The 17,285-nt window shown below is 41.9% G+C and overlaps 3 protein-coding genes across 8 annotated transcripts in view; all 3 read left to right on the plus strand.

Annotated features, from left to right (window-relative positions):
• The window catches only part of LOC118394089 (tenascin-like), a 51,791-nt gene extending 45,155 nt beyond the window's left edge, over window positions 1–6,636 (plus strand). For all 3 annotated transcript variants that reach the window (XM_052461778.1, XM_052461777.1, XM_052461779.1), the window contains exons 14-22: window positions 559–678; window positions 1,367–1,510; window positions 1,694–1,824; window positions 2,170–2,302; window positions 3,319–3,470; window positions 3,718–3,814; window positions 4,017–4,178; window positions 4,447–4,610; window positions 4,785–6,636. In XM_052461778.1, coding sequence (XP_052317738.1) covers window positions 559–678; window positions 1,367–1,510; window positions 1,694–1,824; window positions 2,170–2,302; window positions 3,319–3,470; window positions 3,718–3,814; window positions 4,017–4,178; window positions 4,447–4,610; window positions 4,785–4,895 — 1,214 coding nt within the window. In that variant the 3' untranslated portion in view covers window positions 4,896–6,636. The remainder of the gene's footprint in view (window positions 1–558; window positions 679–1,366; window positions 1,511–1,693; window positions 1,825–2,169; window positions 2,303–3,318; window positions 3,471–3,717; window positions 3,815–4,016; window positions 4,179–4,446; window positions 4,611–4,784) is intronic.
• A 550-nt stretch (window positions 6,637–7,186) lies between these two features.
• Window positions 7,187–10,156, plus strand: b3galt8 (beta-1,3-galactosyltransferase 8). The gene has a single exon (XM_035786108.2). The coding sequence runs from the start codon at window positions 7,417–7,419 to the stop codon at window positions 8,404–8,406; it is 990 nt and encodes a 329-aa protein (XP_035642001.1). The 5' UTR covers window positions 7,187–7,416; the 3' UTR covers window positions 8,407–10,156.
• Window positions 7,470–17,285, plus strand: part of LOC118393435 (dual specificity testis-specific protein kinase 1) — a 34,301-nt gene continuing 24,485 nt past the window's right edge. Inside the window, exons 1-2 of one of the 4 annotated variants that reach the window (XM_035786105.2) lie at window positions 13,654–14,053; window positions 16,941–17,056. In XM_035786105.2, the coding sequence (XP_035641998.1) occupies window positions 17,026–17,056 (31 nt within the window). In that variant the 5' untranslated portion in view covers window positions 13,654–14,053; window positions 16,941–17,025. Of the gene's footprint in view, window positions 7,564–13,653; window positions 14,054–16,940; window positions 17,057–17,285 lie in introns of those variants that run through there. The other 3 variants (XM_035786104.2, XM_035786107.2, XM_035786106.2) reach the window with 3 other exon arrangements.

The raw sequence follows: 17,285 nt of genomic DNA on the forward strand, positions 1-17,285 counted from the left end.
CACACTCAAACCGGCGCGCCTGGCACCTACTACCATACACCGTTTAAAGGCAGTTAAATATTTGCCCATTCACCCTCTGAATTGTCTCAAGGCTTAAAAATCATTCTTTAAGCTGTATCCTCCCCTTCATCTACACTGACTGAAGTGGATTTAACAGGTGACATCGGTAAGGGATCACAGCTCCACCTGGATTCACCTGGTCAGTGTGTCATGGAAAGTGCAGGTGTTCCTAATGTTTTGTACACTCAGACAGAGTACATCCTCACAACAGTTATAGGCATGTCTTTGTATGCTCTGCAGGAATGGTTGGATTCATTCAATATTTCTAAACAAAGCATCAAACACTAATGGTGGTAACCCGTCTCTAAAGGCTGAGCGCGTAGACCATTGTGAAAGCTGTTAGTGTGCACAGATGGAGCATGGCTGGGGGTGGAGAGGCTTTGTGTTTCCGTTTAACAACAGAACATGTCTCTATCCTTGGGGAGGTATTTGATGTGGTTCTGCTCAGAGTAACCATATTGTTTGTCTGTGTGCGTGCGTGCGTGTTCTACGTGACAGCTCTGGACAAGCCCCGTGGTCTGACCGCAGTCAACATCACTGACACTCAGGCTCTGCTCCACTGGCAGCCTGCCATCGCCACTGTAGACGGATATGTCATCACCTACAGCGCAGACACTGGTACAGTATCACACACACACACACACACACACACACACACACACACACACACACACACACACACACACACACACACACACACACACACACACACACACACACACACACACACACACACACACACACACACACACACACACGCACCATCTGGATGTACTGTACAGTATATTACAAGGGATTGTGGGAGAAAAGGCATTAGGCCTCCCATTGCGTGTGTTGTATGTTCCTTCATTGTTTGGATTTAAGAAGAGATCTAAATTGACAGATTGCTTTAATCTCCTTGCCAGAATATTTTAGACAGATGCTGACCGGGCCCTTACTGTATCTGTACGGATACTCTCCTTTACTGTCTCTGTCTGTCTATGTCTGTCTCTGCCTGTTTCTGTCTCTGTCTGTCTACAGTATGTCTGTTTCTGTTTCTGTCTCTGTCTCTGTCTGTCTATGTCTGTCTCTGCCTGTTTCTGTCTCTGTCTGTCTACAGTATGTCTGTTTCTGTTTCTGTTTCTGTCTCTGTCTCTGTCTCTGTCTCTGTCTCTGTCTCTGTCTGTCTGTCTGTCTGTCTGTCTGTCTGTCTGTCTGTCTGTCTGTCTGTCTGTCTGTCTGTCTGTCTGACTGTCTGACTGTCTGACTGTCTGACTGTCTGACTGTCTCTGTATTCTTACTGTATCTGTGTGTTCTGTGTGTGTAGTTTCCCCAGTGATGGAGAGAGTGTCTGGGAACATTGTCGAGTTTGAGATGAGCTCCTTGACCCCTGCCACCCACTACACTGTCAAGGTCTATGCCATGAGAGCGTCTGCTAAGAGCGCCGTCACCACAACTGAGTTCACCACTGGTGAGTGGTCTAAAGGGCCAAGGCCTAGAACATTCCCTCCCACACACAAACTCTCACTTCCAAGTCTGCCAGTTGTTTGTTTTTGTTTTTTACCCCCTACCACTTCAAACAGACAACCTGAACCTGCAAAAAGAAGGTCAAAATAAGAGGTATGCAGTCTGAACTATGCTCTCTCTCCCCTAGATGTGGATGCCCCTCAGGGCCTGGCAGCCAGTAACATCCAGACAGAGAACGCCATGTTGACCTGGAAGGCCCCACGCGCTGACATCACCGGCTACATCCTCAGCTTCGAGTCAGCTGACGGCACAATCCGGGTAAGTAGTGGTCTGCTGGAGCCATAGAAATGGAGCCGTAGAAATATAATCTATTCTATTCCAGTAGAATCTATTCTAATCTGAAACCTATTTCTATGGGTGGAACAACCTTGCATTCTTTCAATTCTAGAATAGATGATTGTTTTGTCCAAGAGGTCTATTGACCTATTGATGAATACATATTTGGGATCTAGAAAATCACTATATTACAGTGTCTATGTTAGGACAGACACAGTCTCACCGTTTCAGGTAATATGGACACTGTCCTATCTAAATCCAATGTATTATTAATTCTGTATTTCTGGCGTATATTCTGACTACTGTGGTGTTGGGGTGTTCCTCCAGGAGGTTGTTCTGAGCCCCACAGCCACCTCCTACAACATGGCCCAGCTGAGTGCCTCCACTGAGTACTCCGTCAGACTGCAGGCCATCGCAGGGCCCAAGAGGAGCAGAGTCATCACCACTGTCTTCACCACCAGTGAGTGTGTTACCATAGTGATGCTGGAGTCTAGTGGAAGCTCTGCCGACTTCGGACCAAACATACCTTCTGGCAATAGGGTTATGGATCCTGCCTCGGCCCCTACTCTCTGTTTTCCTCTGGATCTGTCTCCCCGACTGCCCCTGTCCATAAACGCTAAAATATGAAAATATACACTACTGTTCAGAAGTTTGGGCTCACTTAGAAATGCCCTTAAAATAACATCAAATATACAGTGTAGACATTGTTAATTTGTAAATTACTATTGTAGCTGGAAATGGCAGATTTGTAATGGAATATCTACATAGGCATACAGAGGCCATTTTGAGCCTGTAATCGAACCCACAAATGCTGATGCTCCACATGCTCAACTAGTCTAAAGAAGGCTAGTTTTCAGCTGTGCTAACATAATTGCAAAAGAGTTTTCTAATGATCAATTAGCCTTTTTAAAATGATCAACTTAGATTAGCTAACACAACGTGCCATTGGAACACAGGAGTGATGGTTGCTGATAATGGGCCTCTGTACACCTATGTAGATATTTCATTAAAAATCTGCCGTTTCCAGCTACAATAGTCATTTACGACATTAACCATGTCTACACTGTATTTCTGATCAATTTGATGTTATTTTAATGGCCCCAAAAAACGGGCTTTTCGTTCTAAAACAAGGACATTTCTAAGTGACCGTAAAACGTTTGAACGGTACTGTATGTTTAACAAAACATGTAGAGATGGCCTCAGTGGATTGCCACTGTACCCTCTGTTCTGTTCACCATCCACTGAGACCATCTCTATTCAATATTCATCTCAAGCGTAGAGTTTGTTGGGCGGATGGAACTGTTTAGTAACTAATCCTGTGTGTGTGTGTGTGTGTGTGTGTGTGTGTGTGTGTGTGTGTGTGTGTGTGTGTGTGTGTGTGTGTGTGTGTGTGTGTGTGTGTGTGTGTGTGTGTGTGTGTGTGTGTGTGTGTGTGTGTGTGTGTGTGTGTGTGTGTGTGTGTGTGTGTGTGTGTAGTTGGCGTGCTGTACAAACACCCTAGGGACTGCTCCCAGGCCTTGCTGAATGGAGACACAGCGTCTGGTGTTCACACCATCTACCTGGGTGGAGATGAGGGTCAGCCCATACAGGTCTACTGTGACATGGACACGGATGGAGGTGGATGGATTGTAAGTCACCGGCCAGTAAACTGTGCAACCCAACTTGGCAAGACCTCCTATGAAGTGCATACGTATAATGCTTTATATCACATCCTTTATCATGCTTTATAATGAGTTATAACACTGACCATATGAACAAACGCATAAGCGGTTCTAAACCGTGTTGATTCCGATGTATCTAATGTGGTGCAATGGATCTTAGTCCATATGATGTTTGAATGAGTGAGCTGATGTAGTTTGGCCCGATCCCATGCAGGTGTTTGTCCGACGCCAGAGCGGTAAACTGGAGTTCTTCCGCAACTGGAGGAACTACACTGCTGGCTTTGGTGACATGAACGACGAGTTCTGGCTCGGTATGGTCATATTATGGAAAACATTTCAACACACACATTGATTCAGCTATAGCACCACTGTGTGATCAGGAGTATTTTGTCAAATGTTTGAAATCTTTTAGATGCGATATGTTTTATTGTCCTCCACAGAGGGAATTTATGTTCCTACATTTACATAAAAAGTCAAGCACATCACCTTGACTTGAAATCTTTTTCTCCAAAGGCCTGTCAAACCTCCATAAGATCACAGTAGCAGGACAGTATGAACTTCGTGTGGACCTCAGAGACAAGGGGGATGTAGCCTACGCCCAGTATGACAAGTTCTCTGTCTCTGATCCCCGCAGTCGCTACAAGGTCCACGTTGGAGGCTACAGTGGTACCGCGGGTCAGTCTTCCTTCTCTACAACCATTAGTTACATGCCTGCATCCCAAATAGCACCCTATTCCCTACATGGTGCGCCATTTTTGACCAGAGCCCAAACGTAGTGCACTATATAGGGCATAGGGTGCCGTTTGGGATGCACATTCAAATAGATAGGATAAACTGAAGTTATGAAGGACTTGACATGGTGTTCGGTGTGAGTATGACGTCAGCATGGATTCAAAACCTCCTTCCTCAAGTCCGATCACTTTCTCTCTGCTGCCCTGTGTAGGTGATTCTATGACCTACCACCATGGTCGCCCATTCTCAACCTACGACCATGACAATGACATCGCCGTCACAAACTGTGCCCTGTCCTACAAGGGTGCCTTCTGGTATAAGAATTGCCATCGTGTCAACCTTATGGGACGATATGGAGATGACAGTCATAGCAAGGTGAGCGCACATATATTTGAAAGTACAAAAACTAACAGCAATTTCTACATCCATATTTCAAAAATACTTCTGTAGCGCAGTATGAAACTATAGACAGAAATGTTTGGATGCAAATTGACTATGCAAAGGAGGAAATGCAAGGCATTTGTGTTAATAAAATAAAATGTTCTTCAGGGAGTCAACTGGTTCCATTGGAAAGGCCACGAGCACTCCATTGAGTTTGCTGAGATGAAGATCAGGCCGTCCAACTTCAGGAACTTTGAGGGAAGAAGGAAGCGATCGTAAACCAACCGACCAATCCACGCTCCGACCCCTCTCCTTGTCGCTCCGCTTCGTGACCCCTGAACCCGTCCTCCATCCTCTGCCCCCGCTGATTCCAGGGTAGCATTCCAAATGGCACCCTATTCCCTGTGCAGTGCACTACTTTACGGGCCCTCGTCAAAAGTAGTGCACTACATAGGGAATAGGGTGCCATTTGGGACACAGCCCACACCTCCCCGCAGCTACCAAAGCCACTGCCAAGAGCCCAGCCACCTCAAATTACACCCCTCCTCCTGCTCACTCACAGAAATAAGCACAGATTCAGTCAAATTCACTACAAATTCCACTATCCAACCCCACCTGATACAAAATGGTTATGTGCAGTATAAATACTGTCAAAGCCAAATTGATGTGAAAAAAATGAACTCCACCAACCCAGCCCACGCCGATTAAACATGCACCAAAGAGAGCTTAATCTATGAAACCCGAGTATAAAGCATTTCTTTCTTTCTTCTCACTCTCACAATGTTACAGCACTAAGCAGAGGGGTGCATTTGAGTCTGGTATGGCATGGCACATTAACATGTAGAATACTGATGTTTTCTGCCTCTACAGTGTGTCCATCTCCTCCAGCCACAGTAGCTGGTTCATTAGGGTGTTCGCAGAGAGGGCATGGCTGTCTACATACATGTGGTCTTGTTTTAGTGTCTGGGCCTCTTCAATAATACTGATAACCTCTAGACTGGATTATATACATTCTATTCTTTGAATAACACAACACCCAATAAAAGCACATACTGTTCCGTATCTACATTCGATTCCATCATCCGGATTGAAGTGATGTTATTGATCTCCTGGATTGAAGTGAGATGAATTGATCAAAAAACGGATGTTCTTCATGAACCGCACGACTCGTTAAGATGTTTAATTAAATGTCATGTGTAAAATGGAGAGAGATCCCAGAGAAAGTCCTATCTTGTCGTTCATCAGTCTATGTGTGACTCATCCTTTTGTCCCTTTATATCTTTCCCGACGTCCCTTCTTCACCTCAACCTGCAAACTGTCATCTGAAATGACACGGGCGGAAAAGAAATGACATTCTGAACATAGATCATCTGCTGCATCCCACACAGACATATGTGGATGACATGATGTGTTTCCATTGATTGTGTGGGCCATGCAAGTGCTTGTGCAATTGTTTCTGACACATTTACCTGAGCTTGTACTATTTGTTCCTCCAGCTATCATGCATTAGCTACAGGATCCAGAGGGAAAAGTCAATGTGTTTGATTTGTTTTTATTTCCTTTATAAAATCCAAGGCGGGACCTATTATTCAATATATAATGAAATGGGGGGTGATTGTTACATTTTTTGCTAAATGTGAAATACATATATGGATACATATATGTGTGCAACAAGTCAGAGGGGAATATTGTGTTGAAATACAAAATATATTGATGCTGAAAAGAGGTCAAATGGCAAATTCCAATTGACATTGTAAGGTCACAGTGTTCACTTTGCTGATGAACATATATTTGGGCACACCAAAATGAACTCAAGAGAAGTTGTTCTCATTCTGTTTTGTCCCCCCTCCCCCTCCCCATGCCTGGAGACGAAACCACTGACCCCCGTCCCTTGAATACCTGTGTAATGAAACGTGCTTCTGTGCTTCTGTGGTTTAACATTTTTGGGGGATTATAACTGGGTGAACAACAGGTGTTTCTCTGTAACACGTATTACAATAAAACAAAGTTTGTTTAAAAATGACGAGTCTTCAATCTTGTCTAAAGCAAAACACTTGTGCGAGTTTTTACCTTTGATATTTGGTGTTGGCTCGTCAATAGCTCTTCGACGCACCCATGGGAAGGAGCCATAGAGTCTCTATAAAGCCTATTTTGGGGGCTATTTATAGTATTAAGAATGCACGCCTCTTATTTATAATGAGATTGTATTTGTATGACAGGTGGCCTACACATGAAGGTCTATCGATCACATGTATTGATCAATGCCACGTGAAGGGGGCACTAGCGCGACAAAGCACCGCTGTTATGATACTGATGGTTTGCGGAGACTGATAGTTTGTACGGTTGTGGCTACCCGCATAGCGCCATCTAGTTGTCACTTCGGTGATAACAGTTGTTGACAGCTGTGGCGTTGTAACTAACCCGTTTCCTAACCGTAAACTTATTAACCTAATCTGCTACATTAGTTATCGTAACTCACTATGTAAACAAACCACCAGTGGTGAAAACCGGTAGTAATCACCACCACCGGCCATTCCAGTATGACCCGTATGCTGTTTAGTAGTCAGGGCTTTTAAGGAGCTCTGAGTCAGACGGAAACTATTTTCCTGGTTGCTCTTTGGCCTGGGAGTGGGAACATGAAATCGTAGCAAGGAAATGATGCAAGCTTGATGTTGTCGCCACCGCCACATGCTTTTCTTTTGGTGCTTCGCGAATACAAAAACAGTGACCTAGGAATTAATATGTTTAGGAATTAAAATCAGATACACTCGAGATACCGATTGTATATGATTACTTTGCAATGCTTAAAACGTCTTACTGGAGGTTAGTGAAGTATTTTATCATTGCAGGTGTACTCATAGTTGTTGTTAAAATCTTACTGAACAAAAAAGCTCAGCCAAAGACGGATTTATCAACACCAAGTCCTCTGTCTCAGGAACTTTACAAGGTGATTTCCCCAGAGACCTACAAATACGTTCTCAACCATGTGTCTGTGTGTAAGGAAAGAAGCCCATTTCTGGTGCTAATGGTTCCAGTGGCACCCTCTGATGGGTTGTCCAGGGATGCTATCAGAAAGACATGGGGCAGACCAGGCCTCATCTCTAATGTGGATATCCTCACTCTGTTCTATGTGGGCTTGCCCGCGGAGGAACAAAGCTCCCACATTCAACAGGACCTGGAGAAGGAGAGCAAAGAACACGCTGACATCATCCAAATGGATTTCCTGGACAGCTACCAGAACCTGACCATCAAGTCCATGATGATCATGAACTGGCTCGCCACCCACTGTCAGGGTGCCTCTTATGCGATGAAGGTGGACACAGACATTTTCGTCAACGTGTTCTACCTGGTCAATAAGCTGTTAGTTGAAGATGGCCCTCTCAGGCATAAGTACATCACAGGCTCAGTCATCAGTGACGGCAGGCCTCGTAGGGATAGGAAGAGCAAGTGGCATCTGTCTGAGGACATTTACCCCGAAGACACGTTCCCCCCATATGTCTCTGGAGCAGGGTATGTCTTCTCTATTGACCTGGCCAACAGGATCTCATGGGCATCCAGGTTTGTGAGACCCATCCCCCTGGAGGATGTCTATGTGGGGTTGTGTCTCCGGGTTCTAGGGGTCCGGCCTGTGTACTCTCAAACACTGCTTCCTCCCAGGAACTTGTTTGAGATCAATCGGTTGGATTATGAGACGTGTACGTATGCCACGCGGGTCATTGTCACTGGATTTAAACCACATGAGCTGCTGGACATTTGGGGTGACTTTCAGAAAAGCCATCTCACCTGCTGATGTCTCAATCCAGTCTTTCTGAGGCACTAAAATATAACAAGCCCTCAAATTAATGTGTATGTTTCTTTGTTTTCTCCAGTGGTGGAAAAAGTATCCAATTGTGCTCCTTGAGTAAAAGTCTAAAAGTATTTGGTTCTAAATATACTTAAGTATTCAAAGTAAAAGTATAAATAATTTCTAATTCCTTATATTAAGCAAAGCAGACGGCTCCATTTTTCTTGTTTTTCAAATGTACAGATCGCCAGGGGCACACTCCAACACTCAGATATAGTTTACAAATTTTGCATTTCTGTTTAGTGAGTCAGCCAGATGAGAGGCAGTAGGGATGACCGCTTGTTCTCTTGATAAGTGCGGGAATTTAACCGTGTTCCTGTCCTGCTAGGCATTCAAAATGTAACAAGTACTTTTGGGTATCAGGGAAAATTCATGAAGTAAAAAGTACATTATTTTCTTTAGGAATGTAGTGAAGTAAAAGTTGTAAAAAAAATATAGATAGTAATGATACCCCAAAAAACGACTTAATAAGTAGTACTTAGAAGTATTTTTACTTAAGTACTTTCCACCACTGGTTTTCTCTGACATTACAACTAGTGGAGGCAATGTTCTTTGATGTCATACACAATATCTTGATCTTGACTGGTGTTTGTTGGCAAAATTATAAGCTACAATTAGGTGAAAGGTTTATTATCGACCTCTAATACTAAAGAGGTTGACATAAAATGAGATGTAATCATTCCAAAGGTAAGCAAAGCTCTGCAGTTACACTTGATAAACAGCTGGTGGCATAGTTCACCCACTATCCTATTATAATGACATGGAAGAGAACAAATCAGTGTCACAGTGCAATGGTGTGTGGTGTCATGGCCAGAGTATCATTACAAGTCACATATGTTATTTAATCATGTCTATTGAAGTGCCTTCTGATCATAGAACATATTGAATCTGTCCAACTTACGACCTCAGAAAATGTATTCCATATTATGTTCAATGCATTTTTATCCTCTGCACTGAATAGTGTCATTGAACAAGTAGACCATACTCTAAGTTCACCTGACTATCCTTAATGCAATGTAATCTAACTGAGGAAAATGTTTATATTTATGACTTTATTTAGTTATTTGATGTTCTAGTATAGTAATCCATATCATCATAATGAAGTGTTTGTTGGTGGTGACTGTTACATAATTGCTGTGGGAAAATAGTCAAGTTAACAGAGGAATGAAGATGTCCTCAGATGCTGTGTAATCACAGGGTGGGTGGATGGTAAAATGATGATATAATGATAGAATCTCCCTGCAGCAGAAGAGGGATTTGTTAGTGAGGGGGATCAAAAATAGGCTGATGATTCATGAACATTAGAGTCGGCAGCCCGCTTCTCTCAGCCAGCCTGCAGCAGATGGTTGACTAACAGTCAGGCTGTAGGACCAGTCACACTAACCATAGCTCCATGAGACAGTGACAAACAGCAAGTTCCAGCCTTTCTTCTTTACGCTACTTTACCTCTTTTGTGTTTATTTGGTTCCCACACTTTCAGAGCGAGTTTATGCTTAGACTGGTGCACTCAAGCCTGCAAAACAACCATGTTCCGCTTTCCCGGCTCCAATGTTACCATCACGCAAACTCTGTTTGACATCAAAATGTTCCAAGAAATATAGCTGGTTCATATAATATCTGTGAGTTTAGTTACAGTGACTGTCTATGAAAATACTGTTTACAATGATTATATAGTAAAGACTTAGCTAGAATAATGTCTATGTCTCCAATACTGCCTATGTCTCCAATACTGCATCATTTTACAGATTATTATATTGTGTTATGGGGGGTATTCTGACCCGGGCTAAACACGTGTAAATGGAACTTAATTCCCTTGTATTAACTTTTCTCTCTGTGTATTCTGACCTTGAACTTAAGCATGAGAATAGCATGCTATTCACCCGCTATTCATTGCCAGTGGATATCATATAAATGAAGGCGTGGTGGAGGTGTGTCTACAGATACACCGTATTCTGACCTTGATTTAATTCCCTCATAATTCCACCACCTTAACGCGATGAAAGGTTGAATAACGTAGAGCAACCTGTCACTTCCAAGTGGAACAACATAAAGGTATATTATACTTCATTCTTTCCCAAATAGAAATAACACCATTCCGGCTCCTGAGTGGCGCAGCGGTGCAACTGCATTGCATGTAGTAGTGTTAGAGGTTTTACTACAGTCCCGGGTTCATATCCCGGGCTGTGCCACAACCGGCCGTGGTCGGAAGTCCCATAGGATGGCGCACAATTGGCCCAGTGTCGTCCGGGTTAGGGGAGGGTTTGGCGGGTGGGGTTTTACTTGGCTCATTGTGCTCTAGCGACTCCTTGTGGTGGGCCGAGTGCCTGGCGGCTGACCCCGGATGCCAGATGAACGGTGTTTCCTCTGACACGTTGGTGCGGCTGGCTTCTGGGCGTTAGGCGGGTCATGTTTCGGGGGGCGCATGACCACCTTCGCCTCTCTCTCTCTCTCTCTCTCTCTCTCTCTCGAGCTCGTTGGGGAGTTGCAACGATGAGCCAACATCGAACAATTGGGGAGAAAAAGGGGCTAAAATAAAAAAACATTTACGAAATAACACCATTCTCCATGCACTATACTTTATAAATTGATAAGAGTAAAACAGTAAGTATCAATTACAATTATTTTATATATATTTTACCTTTTGATCGCTGGAGACATGTGAAACCAGTCATATGGCAGCAAACGGAGGCATATCAACACTTTTCCACAGTGAAGTTCGGGATGAAATGTGGAGACCCAGACTATAGGCTTCTGAAGCCATGAAGGTGGTATACCGGGAAACCAACGGAGTTGATTATTTCTAGAAGGTTTTAATTATATGCCCAGACTTTTCACTGTATTTCTTTTACAAATTGTAGTATTAAATATTAGCCACTATTGGTAGCCACGCTCAGTTATACTCACGTACATTTATAATTGTCACTAACTTTATTTGTTAGTCTCCTTACATTTTGCATCATTCCATCGTTAGGTTACCTTTCTTTCCCCTGTCACGTTCATGTGGTTGTTCCTGAGGATCGCGAGCAAAAGTGGATCATATAAGGCTAGGGTATTACAAGTTGTGCATTAATGTATCCGATTTTAATCATTATGGAACGCACACCAGACTTAGCAGTTTAAACCTGGACCCTGACACACGGTTCATGACAACTGGACCATTGTCATCACAGTTTCATGATTAGTGAGGGTTATCAGGTTAGAGTTATAGGACTACTATTCAACCCTTACTGTACACTTTTCTCCCCTTACAATATTTCATGGATGGAACAATTGATTATGGAACTTTCGGGATAAATGAAACCACTGTATTTTTGATTCAACAATATATTTTGTGCAAGGGCTGGTCCATTTGTAATCCTAGTGGGCCTATCTAACTTGTTTTTATTATGCAAAATGATCATTATCTGGCTAATAATGGGGGCCACAAGGAATATGTTTTGCAGGTGGGTTAGAAATGCCAAGGCTGATTTCTGGTCACAGCCTCTACCCCTAATTTTGTGCGTTAAAGGCTTTCCAAACCTGTTTGAAAACTTTACCAAAATACTTTCCTAACCCTAAACAATATACAAGATTAGAGTATTTTTTTTATCTATATATTGGTGCTGGAAGGAGATGAATATGCATATATTTACATGGATTTCGTTCATTGATCCCTAATATTCTGAACCGTTCCATACACTACATTACCTAAAGTATGTGGACACCTGCTTGTCGAACATGTTTTTCCAAAATCATGGGCATGAATATGTAATTGGTCTCCCTTTTCTGCTTTAACATCCTCCACTTATCTGGGAAGACTTTCCACTAGATGTTGGAACATTGCTGCGGGGACTTGCTTCCATTCAGCCACAAGAGCATTAGTGAGGTCGGGTACTAATTTTGGGCGATTAGGCATGGCTGGCAGTCAGCATTCCAAATTATCCCAAAGGTATTCGATGGGGTTGAGATCAGGGCTCTGTGCAGACCAGTCAAGTTCTTCCACACCGATCACGAACAAACCATTTATGTGTGGACCTCGCTTTGTACACGGTGGCATTGTCATGCTGAAACAGGAATGGGCCTTCCCCAAACTGTTGTCACAAAGTTGAAAGCACAGAATCATCTAGAATGTCACTGTATGCTGTATTGTTCCTATTTCCCTTTACTAGAAATAAGGGGCTTAGCCCGAACCATGAAAAACAACCCCAGACCATTATTCCTTCTCCACCAAACTTTACAGTTGGCACTATGCATTCGGGCAGGTAGTGTTCTCCTGGCATCTGCCAATCCCAGATTTGTCCGTTGGACTGCCAGATTGTGAAGCTTGATTCATCACTCCAGAGAACGCACTTCCACTGCTCCAGAGTTCAATGATGACGAGCTTTACACTACTCTAACCGACGCTTGGCATTGCACATGGTGACCTAAGGCTTGTGTGCGGCTGCTCGGTCATGGAATCCCATCTCATTAAGCTCCCAACGAACAGTTATTGGGCTAACAGCGCTTCCAGAGGCAGTTTGGAACTCGGTAGTTAGTGTTCGAACCTAGGACAGTCGATTTTTACATGCTACGTGCTTCAGAACTCGGTGGTCCCATTCTGTGAGCTTGTGTGGCCTACCACTTCGAGGCTGAGCCATTGTTGCTCCTAGATGTTTCCACTTCACATTAACAGCACATACAGTTGACCGGGGCAACTCTAGCATGACAGAAATTTGACGAACTGACTTGTTGGAAAGGTGGCATCCTATGAAAGTGCCACGTTGAAAGTCACTGAGCTCTTCAGTAAAGCCATTCATCTGCCAATGTTTGTCTTTGAAGATTGCATGGCTGTGTGCTCGATTTTATACACCTGTCAGCAACGGGTCTGGCTGTAATAGCCAAATTCTGTAATTTGAATGGGTGTCCACATACTTATGTATATATAGTGTAATTTAGTGTGTCAAGAAAATTCTAATTAAAGGTACACCAAATTTAAAGGGATAGCTTTAGATACAGTAAATGTTCTGAAACCCCTGTTGAATGAATACTCCATGTGAACATTTGTTGGCTAGCAAGTGGGTGGGTTTTCAGTGGTTGAACAAAATGTATTCAGCGCGCAAAAGGGAACCACGCTGCAAAGCCCAATATGCAGCTGCATACGGTAGCCTACTGTAAGTTTGAATACCAACTACTGAGAAGTGCATAGGAAAGGCTGCACAGGAAAGGTATACATTTCCTAAATCTGAATTGGCCACAGAAGTCAAAAAAAAAAATATATATATATTGTAACTGATTTCATAATGTAGTTTCACGCCTCTTATTGTAGAGTGGGTGGAGACTGAGTTGAGCCATATCAACCGACGTAATGGAAGTTGGATCCTAAGACAAACCATCAAACATGTATTTCATCGAGTTTGTTTCACCCCCCGTCGCCATACCGCTTTCAGACTGTGAACCTTGCATGACGCGAGTGCGTTGGTTGGAGACTGAAGATCCGCACACCCTACACGGAAACAGTGAAGCGCGCCCAGAATTCGGTGCCCAATATAGTATATCCTGTGTAGAATAAAATCAAGACATTTCTGGGAGATCACATTTACTTGCCTTTATAAACGAAGTGGACTGTTATAACCATGTAAGTAGGCTAGAATTTATACCGATTAAGTATGTGTATGTCGTAAATAGATGTATCAAAGGATGGAGTTGTAGCCTAAAGTTGCTCTTGTTTTTCTTAAAACAACTAATCATTCATTGATTGAATAGTTGAAGATTAGGCTGCATACCACTAAGGCATAGAAAATAGCCTCGATGATGACTGGGCAAATGGCTGGCTCCTATTCAAAAATCTAATCTCATTTTTTAAAGATTTGTCATATAGCCTGCTGTACTTTGCTTTTGTAATCCTGCTTTTAATTGTAATATTTTATTAGATAGGGTAGTTTGGGGCAACTAGCCCTCTGGGTAACCCCCCTGCAATTCTCATAGAAACCCACCTTATGTCACCAATATTTCCTAACACTTTCCTCTGACTGCCACAACTCTAACTCAACTAAAAATGTAATCGTTGTCATCTACATTTTTTTTAAGTCACTCCAACAAAACGATTTTAAGGTAAATGTATCTAGTATTTTGGCATTTAGAAAAGGTTATATTTATATATAAAGTATATAAGCTAATTAAGTCAGATCTATACACTCCACATTTTGTTGTGTTAAAGCCTGAATTTAAAATGGATTCAATTGAGATGTTGTGTCACTGATCTACACACAATACTCCCATAATGTAAAAGTGGAATTATGTTTTTAGAAAAGCTGAAATGTAATCAGTCAATAACTATTTAACCCTTTTGTTAGGGCAAGCCTAAATAAGTTCAGGAGTGTGCTTAACAAGTCACATAGTAAGTTGCGTGCACTCACTCGGTATACAATAGTAGTGGTTCATTAAGAGTCTATAGACGGTCCTGTGCGTCAATATAATGAACATAATATTAAAAGTCCCCATCAAAATATATGCATTTGCATGGCTTGCGCCTCAATCCACCACATCTGCGGTGGAAAGTGGCAGAGCTACAGAACTGTTTGTCAGACCAGGAGACATCTCAGAAATTGGTCTTCTCAGGAAAACGTCTGTAGCATCCGAACAGTTTCCTATGGGAAGATGAGACTCTCGCGAACACGATGGTGTACTCCGTTTTGCTCTATGACCTTTACAAATGTCACGGGACTCATATTTCCAAATTAATGGAAATATGGAGGTAGTTTTATGCCAACAAAATAAGGGGTTAAATATGTGTCACCCGAAAAATATTTCCTAGATCTCATAGATGCAGGACAGACACTTGCAAAACTTTATTCCTCATGATTTATTTTTTTGGACTGCATTCTTTTGCCGTTTAGGAATGTGTTATTCAATCTATTGTTATGGGCTACAGTAGGAAAGGCCAAATTCAATATTTTATCAAATAATTAGTGAATATGTTGTTATATATCTAAAGGGGTCCTAAAAATCCAAATCAAATAGTTAAATGATCCATGGTATGACCATTTTAAAACAATTCCATATGTTGGCATAGTAGAACATGATTTTTAGATGATTACCATATCTCTGTACCTTACACATACAATTATCTGCTCTGTCGAGCAGTACATTCAAGCACATGTTCAACCACAAAGACTAGGGAGATTTTACAATAGTTCGCAAAGAAGGGCACCTATTGGTAGATTAATCAAAAAAAAAAATCAAAAGCATACATTGAATATCCCTCTGAGCATGGTGGGGGGTCGGCAGGTAGCCTAGTGGTAAGAGCATTGGGCCAGTAACCGAAAGGTTGCTCGATCGAATCCCAGAGCTGACAAGGTAAACATCTGTTGTTCTCCCCTGAACAATGCAGTTAACCCACTGTTCCTAGGCTGTCATTGTAAATAATAATTTGTTCTTAACTGACTTGCCTAGTTAAATAAAGGTTAAATACATTTTTTAAATGGTGCAGTTATTAATGAAACTTTGGACTGTGTATCAATACACCCAGTCACTCTAAAGATACAGGCCCCCTTCCTAACTCAGTTGCCGGAGAGGAAGGAAACTGCTCAGAGATTTCACCATGAGGCCAATGGTGATTTAAAACAGTTACAGAGTTTAATGACTTTGATCGGAGATAACTGAGGATTGATCAACTACATTGTAGTTACTCCACAATACTAACATAAATTACAGACTGAAAAGAAGGAAATCTGAACAGAATAAAAATATTCCAAAACATCCTGTTTGCAATAAGGAAAAAATTGTGAATATAATGTTTTTCACTTTTTCAAAGTGTTGTATTTGCAGCAAATCCAACACAACACATCACTGAGTACCACTCTTCACATTTTCAAGCATGGTGGTGGCTGCATCATGTTATGGGCATGCTTGTCATCGTTAAGGACTAGGGAGTTTTTAAGGATAAAAAGAAATGGAATAGAGCTAAGAAATCTATTTTAATTCTACTTTGTAACATAACAACATGTGGAAAAAAGCTAAAGGGAGTTAATACTGAAAGCACCGATTACATACCATTAGGGAGCCTAAAGATAAATTATACACTTGTTTAGAAAGATATTAATGCAATCAATGGTCCCTAAATTAGCATTTTCCAAATCATATCTAAATCATCTATACGTAAATTCATTGAGTTACACAGTCATGTTTTGATACTTTAGGATGATTTGGACATGAAAATGAAAATAGCAACCTTACATTACAACCTCATCATAGTGAGGATATTAATAGTGAGATGTGCAATGCCATTGTGTTTCAATATTTGATGTATTTCATAAAAATAACATACCTAGACTTTAGCTTTAAATAATTAATTACTTAAAAATGTCAAAATAAGTGAATGAAACAGGTTGCCTATTGAATTCATGTTTATGTCTGCCTCTAAATGTTGCCTGCACGAAAGAAAAGCCTAATGTTTGTCACTGTACAGTAACAGTCCTGGGTCTGTGTGTGCTCATTGTTGCATGTATGTGGTTTTCCCCCAGCTTCTGGATAAGGACTATAGCTTCTGCCCAGCTGGCTTGGGTATTGTATTGACTGACAGCCAGTGCATTTTCACCCATCCTCAAGATGCATATGAATAGCTTATTAAATCAATTGAGTAAGTACTGTAACAACTACAATTCTTTTCTTAGCCCTTCTATTTTCCCTTGCAAATGGAAATCCCCTGCCGTCATATCCTATGATTCTCCCATGACAACTATGTATAATATAGGAACGTTTCACAGCTTTGCAGAAGTCGTGCTTTGAATTTGTATCCTAAGGCCTGTTTTTACTCCTAACCATATGCCTATGAGTCTGATAGATACTTCCTTAGACATAATACCCTT

The sequence above is a fragment of the Oncorhynchus keta genome, chromosome 14, assembly GCF_023373465.1.
Source record: "Oncorhynchus keta strain PuntledgeMale-10-30-2019 chromosome 14, Oket_V2, whole genome shotgun sequence".
Classification (NCBI taxonomy): Eukaryota; Metazoa; Chordata; class Actinopteri; order Salmoniformes; family Salmonidae; genus Oncorhynchus; species Oncorhynchus keta.